The sequence below is a fragment of the Giraffa tippelskirchi genome, chromosome 2 (assembly GCF_054371585.1).
Source record: "Giraffa tippelskirchi isolate mGirTip1 chromosome 2, T2T-mGirTip1v1.2.pri, whole genome shotgun sequence".
Lineage (NCBI taxonomy): Eukaryota > Metazoa > Chordata > Mammalia > Artiodactyla > Giraffidae > Giraffa > Giraffa tippelskirchi.
Genome location: NC_137276.1, coordinates 95693886 through 95707008, shown reverse-complemented (window position 1 = coordinate 95707008; position 13123 = coordinate 95693886). Strand labels below are relative to the sequence as shown.

General features: G+C 38.0%; 1 protein-coding gene across 43 annotated transcripts in view; it reads right to left on the bottom strand.

The window, feature by feature from the left end:
- CEP70 (centrosomal protein 70) overlaps nt 1-13123 on the bottom strand; it is a 119837-nt gene that overhangs the window by 86284 nt on the left and 20430 nt on the right. For all 43 annotated transcript variants that reach the window (XM_081574060.1, XM_081574062.1, XM_081574070.1 and 40 more), the window contains one exon: nt 1884-2007. In XM_081574060.1, the coding sequence (XP_081430186.1) occupies nt 1884-1898 (15 nt within the window). In that variant the 5' untranslated portion in view covers nt 1899-2007. The remainder of the gene's footprint in view (nt 1-1883; nt 2008-13123) is intronic.

Here is a 13123-nt window from a genome sequence, read left to right as displayed (position 1 = left end):
TGGTTCCTCTGCCTTTTCTAAATCCAGCTTGAACATGTCAAAGTTCACAGTTCACAGACTGTTGAAGCCTGGCTTGGAGAATTTTGAGCATTACTTTATTAGCGTGTGAGATGAGTGCAATTGTGCAGTAGTTTGAGCATTCTTTGGCGTTGCCTTTCTTTGGGATTGGGATGAAAACTGACCCTTTCAAGTCCTGTGGCCACTGCTGAGTTTTCCAAATGTGCTGGCATATCGAGTGCAGCACTTTCACAGTATCATCTTGTAGGATTTGAAATAGCTCAACTGGAAATCCTTCACCTCCATTATCTTTGTTCGTAGTGATGCTTCCTAAGGCCCACCTGACTTTACATTCTAAGATGTCTGGCTCTAGGTGAGTGATCACACCATCATGATTATCTGGGTCATGAAGATCTTCTTTGTATAGTTCTTCTGTGTATTCTTGCCATCTCTTCTTAATATCTTCTGCTTCTGTTAGGTCCATACCATTTCTGTCCTTTATTGTGCCCACTTTTGCATGAAATGTTCCCTTGGTATCTCTAATTTTCTTGAAGAGATTTCTAGTCTTTCCCATTTCATTGTTTTCCTCTATTTCTTTGCACTGATCACTGAGGAAGGCTTTCTTATCTCTCCTTGTTATTCTTTGGAACTCTGCATTCAAATAGGTGTATCTTTCCTTTTCTCCTTTGCCTTTCCCTTCTCTTCTTTTCATAGCCTTCACAGTAAGGCCTCCTCTGACAACCATTTTGCCTTTTTGCATTTCTTTTTCTTGGGGATGGTCTTGATCACTGCCTCCTGTACAATGTCATGAACCTCCATCCATAGTTCTTCAGGAACTCTGTCTATCAGACCTAATCCCTTGAACCTATTTGTCACTTCCACTGTATAATCATAAGGGATATGATTTAGGTCATACCTGAATGGTCTAGTGGTTTTCCCCACTTTCTTCAATTTAAGTCTGAATTTGGCAATAAGGAGTTCATGATCTGAGCCATAGTCAGCTTCTGGTCTTGTTTCTGCTGACTGTATAGAGCTTCTCCATCTTTGGCTGCAAAGAATATAATCGATCTGATTTCGGTGTTGACCATCTGGTGATGTCCACATGCAGAGTCTTCTCCTGTGTTGTTGGAAGAGGCTGTTTGCTATGACTAGTGCGTTCTCTTGGCAAAACTCTGTTAGCCTTTGCCCTGCTTCATTCTGTATGCCAAGGACAAACTTGCCTGTTACTCCAGGTATTTCTTGATTTCCTACTTTTGCATTCCAGTCCCCTATAATGAAAAGGACATCTTTTTTGGGTGTTAGTTCTAGAAGGTCTTATAGGTCTTCATAGAACCATTCAACTCCAGCTTCTTCAGCATTACTGGTCGGGGCATAGACTTGGATTACTGTGATATTGAATGGTTTGCCTTGGAAACGAACAGTGATCGTTCTGTCGTTTTTAAGATTGAATCCAAGTACTACATTTTGGGCTCTTTTGTTGACTATGATGGCTACTCCATTTCTTCTAAGGGATTCTTGCCCATGGTAGTAGATATAATGGTCATCTGAGTTACATTATGTTTGAAGGAAAACATAAGTGTTTGCAAATTCCAAAACAGTTGAGAATAGCATTTTCCAAGTATAAACTGAAGAAGACCAGTCTAATGAAATATTCATCAAATTAGTATTACGTAAGTAGGAAAAACTGTATAATAAAGCCTCCTTCTGGAGACTGATACTGCTGTGAAGTCTTAGAATAAGGATACCATTTAATAGTTTTAACCCATCATTTCCCAAAATGATTTTACTAAAGTAGCCTTTTAAAGTTAAGATTTTTCACATTTGTAGATGTGGTATTCTTTGACACATACTTTGATAAACACTCGTTTCAAATATTTCAGGTTTACCTGTTTTTCAGTCATGAGTCTTATCTGATGATTTGCTGGACTCCTTGGCTTTAGGGGCTGCTGTAGATACAATTTCTTTTGTAGAGTCAAAAGAAGTTGAGATTGGCAATAAAAAGTGAACTGCCTAAATTAAAAAAAAGTGCAACAGGTGTTAAGGAAAATTATATTTAAAAGAACCTACTACTCTTGGGCAATTTTAAGCATTCCTATTCCAAAACTTCTATGACTTCTAAGAAAACTAATTTTTAGAATTTTAGAATGTTTTCTTCTAGAAATGAAACATTATGGGGTTTTACACACATATACACAAAGATAACTATTTGTTTTAACTAGGTAATGTGAAAAGCAAGTGATGCTAATAAACGAACATTTTTTGGAAGCTGCTTCCCAAAACACTGAAAGAATTGTCTGAATTCATTAGTTTAACAATTGATTCACTAGCCTAACTCAAAGGGTAAATTAAATGTCACGTTCTTGCTACTAAGTCACTTCAGTCGTGTCCGACTTTGTGCGAACCCACAGACAGCAGCCCACCAAGCTCCCCTGTTCCTGGTATTCTCTAGGCAGGAACACTGGAGTGGGTTGCCAGTTCCTCCTCCAATGCATGAAAGTGAAAAGTGAAAGTGAAGTCGCTCAGTCGTGTCCGACTCTTAGTGACACCATGGACTGCAGCCTACCAGGCTCTGCTGTCCATGGGATTTTCCAGGCGAGAGTACTGGAGTGGGTAGGTGGTCTTTATTTCTAAGTAGATCAAAAGCCAGCAACACAACATATTCTATTTGACTGGCACACACACAAGTTTATATTCAGTCTACCCTCCTATCACATGCTCTTGTTGTCTAAGACTCTGCCATTCTACAGGAAAACATTTCCTTAAATTCTTATGGTATCTACCTATTCCTTTGCAGAGGCACAATCATACACACATATTCATTAGCATCATGGAATCTCACAACATGAGAGAACCTTGGAAAGTGTTTAATCTAACATCTCTAGCTGTCCAGAGCTGGCAGGAAGGAGTGCTGGGAGAATTGTACCAATATATCAGCTGCTATAACCATGTGAGACCCAGAGAAGTAAAATGATCCTCCCTACTACTAGTTCAGTCTTTCTTGCAAACCACCCTTCTGTCCTTCTACTTCTGCTTCAGATAGTGAAATCCACCAATACTAGTCACCAATAATTCATTTTCAGCTAAATCTAGTAACATGTTGCAAATTCTCCAATTCTGCCATTTTTGCTGCTGACATCATAGAGTACTCTCTCCCCCTTTAAACTCTGGTCTCTAATGTACTATATTCATCTCTCTCACTTTTATTTAAATAAAAATACTTTTTGAAAGTGTCAGCCAACTTCAATGGCTACCACCTTTCAACTAGTTTTTAAACTTTTCATTAGAGAAATTTTACAAAATACATAGAAGTAGAGAAAGAGTAAAATGAACCCATGTATATTCATTAACCCAAGATCAATAATAACCAACATTCTTCCATATTTATTTCATTTCTCTTACCCACTTATATTTCAGTACTCACCTCCAATAAATATAGACTCATTTTAAACATAACTTCAATACCACTGTCACACCCATTATATTAATTCCTTACTATCAGTTAATATCTAGTCCATGTTCAATTTTCCCCCAAATGTCTTAAAAATATCTTGTTTTTCTTTTCCAAATCAGAATCCAAACAAGGTTCACATATAGCACTCCTAAATGCATATATGGGGAATTAGAAAGCCACTGCATGTACCCAGAGAAAGGTGTAGGCTAAAAAATACCTCATTTATATGTCAGGCTGATCCTCAGCACAAAGACAGCCACAATTTAAAACAAAAACAAAACCCAGCAAACCATGGCAAAGAAAGAGAACCTTATTGCCATAGATATTACTAGATTCAAATGTCCAGTTTTCAATAAAAAGTAAAGCATACAAAGAATCTGGAAAGCATGGCTCATTCAAAGAAAAAAAAAAATCAAAAGAAACTATCCCTGGGGAAAAAAAAAAACCTGATGGCAGATCTACTACATAAAGCATTTAAAACAACCACCTTAAAAAATTCAAAGAACTAAAGGAAGATATGGAGAAAAAATAAGAAAAAATATATGATCAAAAGAGAAATATCAGTAAAGAGACAGAAAACCGAAAAACAAAAATCAAAAATATTCTGGAGTTGAAAAGTATGATAACTGAAATAAAAAATTCACTAGGGGCATTCAAATGCAGATTTGAGCAGGCAAAAGAGTGAATCCCGGTAAGTGTGAAGGTAAGTCAATGGAAATTATCAAGTCTAAAGAACAGGAAAAAAAAAAGACTGGAAAAAGTGAACCGTACCTAAAGGACCTGTGAGACACCATCAGTTGTGTCAACACACGAACTGTGGGAGTCCCAGAAGGAGAAAAGGGAGGGTGGCAGGGAGAATATGAAATGATGGCTGAAAACTTCCCAAATTTGTTGAAAGACACAAACTCCTAGAAACAAAAACTCAGAGACCTATAACAAGAAGTACTACAATCAAGCTTTTGAAATAACAAAGAATCTTGAAAGTAGCAAGGGAGAAGTGACACATCACACACAAGGAATCATCAGTAAGATTACCAGCAGATTTCTTAACAGGAACTTTGGAGACCAGGAGGTAGTGAGATGATATATTTCTTTCTGAAAGAAAGAAACTGTCAATCAAGAATCCTATGTTTGGCAAAACTATCCTTCAAAAGTGAGAACAAAATAAAGATATTTCCAGATAAACAAAAGTTTAAGGAGTTCCTTACCACTAGACCTGTCCTACAAGTAATGGTAAAGGGAGTCCTGCTGGTTGAAATGAAAGGACATAAGACAGTAAATCAAAGCCATATGAAAACAATAAGTATCTCAATAAAGGTAAATGGCATGGTAAATACAAAGGCAATTATAAAAGTTGCTATTATTATAACAAAGATGTGTAACTTCACTTTTTGCTTTCTACATGACTTAAGAAACAGATTGTTTTTTAAAAAACAATCATTAGTCTAAAGCTAATATTATTGTAACTTTGGTTTGTAATGTCACACATTTTCTACCTAATTTAAGAGACTAACTCATTTACTAGAATTTTTAATTTGTTTTCAGGCACACATGCATAAAGATTAACTGTGCAACATCAACAACTGAAAGAGGTGGGGATAGAGCTGTAAAGAAGCAGAATTTTTATACGTTATTTAAGTGAAGCTGTGATAAATTCAAATTAGTGTTATATTTTTATAATGATAAATGTAATCCTCATGGTAACCACAATGAAAACAGTGATAGAATATATAGAAAAAGGAAACATTCTGCTACCAAAAAAATCAACTAAACACAAGAAGACAGTAACACAGGAAATGGGGGGGGGGAAGCCATAAGATGTTACAAAAAAAATAGGGGATTACTATCTGTAATCGTGCTACCTATCAGTAATCACTCTAAATGTAAAAGGGTCAAACTCTTGACATACTGGTAGAATGAATTTAAGAAAACATGATCCAACTATGTGCCTAAAACAAGACCCATTTTAGAGCCAGAGACACAAAGAGATTGAAAGTGAAAGAATGCTAAAAGTTATTTCATGCAAATAATTTTTTAAAAAAATAAAGAAAGAAAGGATAGCTATATTAGTATCAGACAAAATAGACTTTAAATCAAAAAAGGCTACTAGAGATAAAAAAGGACATTACATACTAATAAAAGATTAAATACAGCTAGAATACATAACAATTATAAACACTTATGCACTTAATACCCACTCCAGTACTCTTGCCTGGAAAATCCCATGGATGGAGGAGCCTGGTAGGCTACAGTCCATGGGGTCGCTAAGAGTCGGACACGACTGAGTGACTTCACTTTCACTTTTCCCTTTCATGCACTGGAGAAGGAAATGGCAACCCACTCCAGTATTCTTGCCTGGAGAATCCCAGGGACAGGGGAGCCTGATGGGCTGCCGTCTATGGGGTTGCACAGAGTCGGACACAACTGAAGCGACTTAGCAGCAGCAGCAGCAGCAGCATGCACTTAATAACAGACCACTAAAACATGTGAAGTAAAAATTGACAGAATTGAAAGAAGAAACAGTTCTACAATATAGTTGGAGATTTTAACACCCCATTCTCAAGAATACATGGTAATCAGACAGAAGAAAAGTAATGAAACAGACAATGTGACAGAGTAAAACAATCAGATCTAGTAGATTTATAAAGAACACTCTGGGGAACTCCTCGGTAGTCCAGTGGTTTAGGACTCCATGCTTCCACTGAAGGAAGCACGGGTTTGATCCTTAGTCAGAGAACTAAGATCCCACAAGCTGATCAAAAAGAAAAAAAGAAAAGAAAAGAACACTGCTCAACAACAGAATACAGTCTTCCAAGTGTACATGGGACATTATCAGGATAGACTACATGTTAAACCACAAATTAAGTCTCCACAAAGAGGTGAAGTTAGAAATCAAAAAATAAAACAAAAATTCATAATTTTATGGAAATTAGACAACACATTTGTAAATAACTAATGGATGAAAGAAGAAATCACAAGAGAAATCAGAAAACTCTTAAGATATTAATGAAAACAAAACACACTATTTCAAAACTTATGGGACACAGTGAAAGCAATCCTAAGAGGGAAATTTAGAGTTATAAAAATTTACCTTAAAAACATGAAAGATCTCAAATTAACAACCTATGTTTGCAACTTAAGGAACTAGAAAAAGAACAAACCAAACCCAAAACTAGCAAAAGAAAAAAATAAAGATTAATTAGAGTAGAAACAAAAGAATAGAGACTAGGAAAGCAATAGAGAAAGTCAATGAAAGACATCTGAAAAGATCAACAAAAATGATGAATTTTACCTGATGAACAGAAAAAAAGAGAAGCCTCAAATTACTAAAATCAGAAACTAAAGTGGGAACATTACTACCAACTATACAGAAAAAAAAGTATTAATATTATGAACAATTGTATGCCAACAAATTAGATAACCAAAATGAAATGGACAAATTCCTATAAACACAAAACCTACCAAGATTGAATCACAAAGAAATAGAAAATAGCAATACATCTGTAACTAGTAATGAGACTGAATCAGTAATCAAAAAACTCTCCCCAAAAGAAAAGCCGTGGACCAAGTAGCTTCACTGAGGAATTCTAACAAAACATCTGAAGAACCACTAACAATTCTTCTCAAACTATTCCAAAAAATTAGACAAGGGAATACTTCTTAACTCATTTTTGGAGGATAGCATCACCTTAATATTTCAAATCCTGAAAGATGATGCTGTGAAAGTGCTGCACTCAATATGCCAGCAAATTTGGAAAACTCAGCAGTGGTAACAGGACTGGAAAACTTCAGTTTTCACCCCAACCTCAAAGAAAGGCAATGCCAAAGAACGCTCAAACTACTGCACAATTGCACTCATCTCACACACTAGTTGAGTAATGCTCAAAATTCTCCAAGCCAGGCTTCAGCAATACATGAACCGTGAACTTCCAGATGTTCAAGCTGGTTTTAGAAAAAGCAGAGGAACCAGAGATCAAATTGCCAACATCCGCTGGATCATCGAAAAAGCAAGAGAGTTCCAGAAAAACATCTACTTCTGCTTTATCGACTATGCCAAAGCCTTTGACTGTGTGGATCACAATAAACTGTGGAAAATTCTGAAAGAGATGGGAATACCAGACCACCTGACCTGCCTCTTGAGAAACCTGTATGCAGGTCAGGAAGCAACAGTTAGAACTGGACGTGGAACAACAGACTGGTTCCAAATAGGAAAAGGAATACGTTAAGGCTGTGTATTGTCACCCTGCTTATTTAACTTATATGCAGAGTACATCATGAGAAACGCTAGCCTGGAAGAAGCACAAGCTGGAATTAAGATTGTCGTGAGAAATATCAGTAATGTCAGCTAGGAAGATGACACCACCCTTATGGCAGAAAGTGAAGAAGAACTAAAAAGCCTCTTAATGAAAGTTAAAGAGGAGAGTGAAAAAGTTGGCTTAAAGCTCAACATTCAGAAAACTAAGATCATGGCATCTGGTCCCATCACTTCATGGCAAATAGACGGGGAAACACTGCAAACAGTGGCAGACTTTATTTTGCGGGGCTCCAAAATCACTGCAGATGGTGACTGCAGCCATGAAATTAAAAGATACTTACTCCTTGGAAGGAAAGTTATGACCAACCTAGACAGCATATTAAAAAGCAGAGACATTACTTTGCCAACAAAGGTCCATCTAGTCAAGGCTATGGTTTTTCCAGTAGTCATGTATGGATGTGAGAGTTGGACTGTGAAGAAAGCTGTGCGCCGCAGAATTGATGCTTTTGAACTGTGGTGTTGGAGAAGACTCTTGAGAGTCCCTTGGACTCCAAGGAGATCCAACCAGTCCATCCTAAAGGAGATCAGCCCTCAGTGTTCATTGGAAGGACTGATGTTGAAGCTGAAACTCCAATACTTTGGCCACCTCATGCGAAGAGTTGACTCATTGGAAAAGACCCTGATGCTGGGAAGGATTGGGGGCAGGAGGAGAAGGGGACGACAGAGGATGGGATGGCTGGATGGCATCACCGACTCGACGGACATGAATTTGGGTAAACTCCGGGAGTCAGTGATGGACAGGGAGGCCTGGCGTGCTGCGATTCATGGGGTCGCAAATAGTCGGATATGACTGAGCGACTGAACTGAACTGAATATTAAAGAGTCAGACAGTACAAGAAAAACAGTAATATCCCTTACAAGCACTGATGCAAAATACTAGTAAACCAAAGGCTTCCCAGGTGGCTTAGTGGTAAAGAATCTGAGTGCCAATGCAGGAGGCACAGGAGACGAGGATTTGAACCGTGGGTTGGGAAGATTCCCTGCAGGAGGAAATGGCAACCCATTGCAAGTATTCTTCCCTGGAAAATTCCCATGGACAGAGGAGCCTGGAGGGCTATAGTCCATGAGTTTGCAAGGGTCATACACAAGCAACTGAGCATGCACACACCAAATTCGGCAGCATATTAAAAGGATTATACACCATATTCAAGTGGGATTTATACTTGGAATGTAAGAATTAGTTCAACATACAAAAAGAAATCAGTGTATTACATATTACACTACATTAATGGAATGAAGGAAAAAAAACATACAATCATCTCATCGCTGCAGAAAAAGCATTTTACAAATCCAACACGTTCTTGTTATAAACACTCAACAACTAGGAATAGAAGGAAACTAACTCAACAAAAGATCCCCTGGAGGAGGAAATGGCAACCCAATCCAGTATTCTTGCCTGGAGAATCCATGGACAGAGGACCCTAGGGTGTTAAAGTGTAGGACATGACTGAAGCAAACTAACACGCACACAACTCAACAAAAGCCATATATGAAAAAGCTACAGCAAACATCATATTCAACAGCGCAAGACTACAAGCTTTCCCTCTAAGATGAGGAACAAGGCAAGGATGTCCACATTCTCCACATTCACCACTTTTATTTCATATAGAAATGGAAGTTCTCACCAAGCATTTAAGCAAGAAAGAGAAATAAAAATATCCAAATTGGAAAAGAAGTCAAATTATCTCTATTTGCACATAATACCATTTTATATGCCAAAAACATTAAAGAATACACACACACACATAGAATAAATGAATTCAGCAAAGCAGCAGGATATGAAAATCAGCATATAAAAACCATTTGCATTTCTATAGACTAACAACGAATAGCCTAAAATGGAAAATAAAAGAACTCCATTTACAACAGCATCAAAGAATAAAAATAGGAATAAACTTAACCAAGGAGGTGCAAGTCTTGTACAATGAAAACTACAAAACATTGCTCAAAGAAATTAAAAACACATAAGTAAATGGGATCACATCCAATATTCATGGATCGTAAGACTTAATATTAAGACATCGATACTAACCAAAGCAATCTACAGATTCAGTGTAATCCCCATCAAAACCCCAATGACATTTTTTTCAGAAATAGAAAACCCATCCTAAAATACATATGGAATCTCAAGGGACCATGAATAGATTGAATGTAATCACCTGAATGTAATCTTGAAAAAGAAGAATGAAGCTGAAAGAGTAACAGCTTCCTGATTTAAAACTCCTTTGCAAAGCTACATAAATCAAAACAGAGTGGTGTTGACATAGACCAGTTGCATAGAATAAAGAACCCAGATATAATCCCCACATTTACTGTCAAATGTGAGCACCAACGATGCTTTTGAACTGTGGTGTTGGAGAAGACCCTTGAGAGTCCCTTGGACTGCGAGGAGATCCAACCAGTCAATCCTAAAGGAAATCAACCCTGAATATTCATTGGAAGGACTGATGCTGAAGCTGAAACTCCAATACTTTGGCCACCTGATGGGAATAACTGACTCATTGGAAAAGATCCTGATGCTGGGAAAGATCGAAGGCAGAAGGAGAAGGGGACGACAGAGGACAAGATGGTTGGATGGCATCACTGACTTGATGGACATGAGCTGAGTAAACTCCGGGAGTTGGTGATGAACAGGGAAGCCTGGTGTGCTACAGTCCATGGGGTTGCTAAGAGTGGGATACGACTGAGTGACTGAACTGTCAAATGGTTTTCAATAAAAGTGCCAAAAAGCCTTCAAAAGGATATAGTCAGTCTCTTCCTCTGCTATGAAAACTGTAAAAAGAATGAAGTTGTACCCTTCTTAAGACCATACAGAAAAATTAACTCAAATGGATCAAAGACCTAAATTTAAGAGCTTAAACTATAAAAATTTAAAATAAAACACAAATTTAAAATTTAAAAGCTTCACAATCCTGAATTTGGCAATGATTTATTAGATATGACATCAAAGGCACAGGCAACAAAAAATAAAAAAAGACAAACTGGACTTTACAAAAATTTTAAATGTTTGTGCATCAAAAGATACTGTCACCAGAGTAAAAAGGCAATCCATGGAATGGGAGAAAATATTCACAAATCATTTATGTGATAAAGAATTAATACCCAGAATATATGGGGATTCCATGGTGGCTCAGTGATAAAGAACTTCCCTGCCGATTCAGGAGACACAAGGGACATGGGTTTGATCTCTGAGTCGGGAAGATCCCCTAGAGAAGAAAATGGCAACCTACTACAGTATTCTTTCCTAGGAAATCCCATGGACAGAGGAGCCTGGTGGGCTACAGTCCATGGGGTTGCAAGAGTCAGACACAATTTAGCAACTAAATAACAATAAACAATCCAGAATATACAGAGAATTCTGGAAACTTAACAACAAAAAAATCTGATTAAAAAATGGGCAAGGAACCTGAACAGACATTTCTCTAAAGAAAACATAAAAAAGGCTATAAACACATGAAAATATTTCAACATTACCCATTAGGTAAATGCAAATCAAAACTACAATGAGATACCACCTCATACTCATTAGGATGGCTAAAAGAAACAGAAAGAACAGATACTGGTGAGGATGTAGAGAAACTGAAACCCTTGTGCACTGTCAGGAATATAAAATGGTTAGCTGCTATGAAAAGTAGCATGGTGGTTCTTCAAAAAATTAAATGTAGAAATGCCATTATGATTCAGCAATTTGACAAAAGAACTTAAAGCAGGGTCTTAAAAAGATATCTGAACATTCATGTTCACAGCATCATTATTCACAAAATATAGCTAAAAGGTGGAAGCAACCCAAGTTCCATCAACAGATGGATAGATAAGTAAAATATGCTATAAACCATACGGAGGAATATTATTCAGCCTTAAGTAGTAGTGTACTGTTAGCAGCTCAGTGGTGTTCAACTCTTTGTGACCCCATGGACTGTAGCCCGCCAGGCTCCTCTGTCCGTGGAATTCTCCAGACAAGTAAGTAGCCATTTCCTTCTCCAGGCTGTCTTCCTGACCCAGGGATCAAACCTGGGTCTTCTGAGATGCAGGTGGATTCTTTACCGTCTGAGTCATGAGGGAAGCCCATTCAGTCTTAAACAGGAAGGAAATGTTTACCTAAGTTACAACATGGATGAACCTTAAGCATATTAGCTAGTCACAAACAAATGCTGTATGATTCCACTTATATAGAAAGCAGGATGGCAATTGCCAGGGGAATGGTGAGTTATTTAATGGGTTTAGAATTTCAGTTTTACAAATGAAGAGTTCTGTGTGTGTTTACAGAGACAGAGCGAGGATAGTTATATCTACCTGTCTACAGAAAAGCCAATCCCCATGGAAAAGAAATGCAAAAAAGCAAAATGGCTGTCTGAGGAGGCCTTACAGATAGCTGGGAAGAGAAGAGAAGCGAAAAGCAAAGGAGAAAAGGAAAGATATTCCCATCTCAATGCAGAGTTCCAAAGAATAGCAAGGAGACATAAGAAAGCCTTCCTCAGCGGTCAATGCAAAGAAATAGAGGAAAACAACAGATTGGGAAAGACTAGAGATCTCTTCAAGAAAATTAGAGATACCAAAGGAACATTTCATGCAAAGATGGGCTCGATAAAGGACAGAAATGGTATGGACCTAACAGAAGCAGAAGATATTAAGAGGTGGCAAGAATACACAGAAAAACTGTACAAAAAAGATCTTCACGACCCAGATAATCACGATGGTGTGATCACTCACCTGGAGCCAGACATCCTGGAATGTGAAGTCAAGTGGGCCTTAGAAAGCATCACTACGAACAAAGCTAGTGGAGGTGATGGAATTCCAGTTGAGCTATTTCAAATCCTCAAAGGTGATGCTGTGAAAGTGCTGCACTCGATATGCCAGCAAACCTGGAAAACTCAGCAGTGGCCACAGGACTGGAAAAGGTCAGTTGTCGTTCCAATCCCAAAGAAAGGCAATGCCAAAGAATGCTCAAACTACCGCACAATTGCACTCATCTCACATGCTAGTAAAGTAATGCTCAAAATTCTCCAAGCCAGGCTTCAGCAATACGTGAACTGTGAACTTCCAGATGTTCAAGCTGGTTTTAGAAAAGGCAGAGGAACCAGAGATCAAATTGCCAACATCCGCTGGATCATCGAAAAAGCAAGAGAGTTCCAGAAAAACAACTACTTCTGCTTTATTGACTATGCCAAAGCCTTTGACTGTGTGGATCACAATAAACTGTGGAAAATTCTGAAAGAGATGGGAATACCAGACCATCTGACCTGTCTCCTGAGAAACCTGTATGCAGGTCAGGAAGCAACAGTTAGAACTGGACGTGGAACAACAGACTGGTTCCAAACAGGAAAAGGAGCACGTCAAGGCTGTATATTGTCACCCTGCTT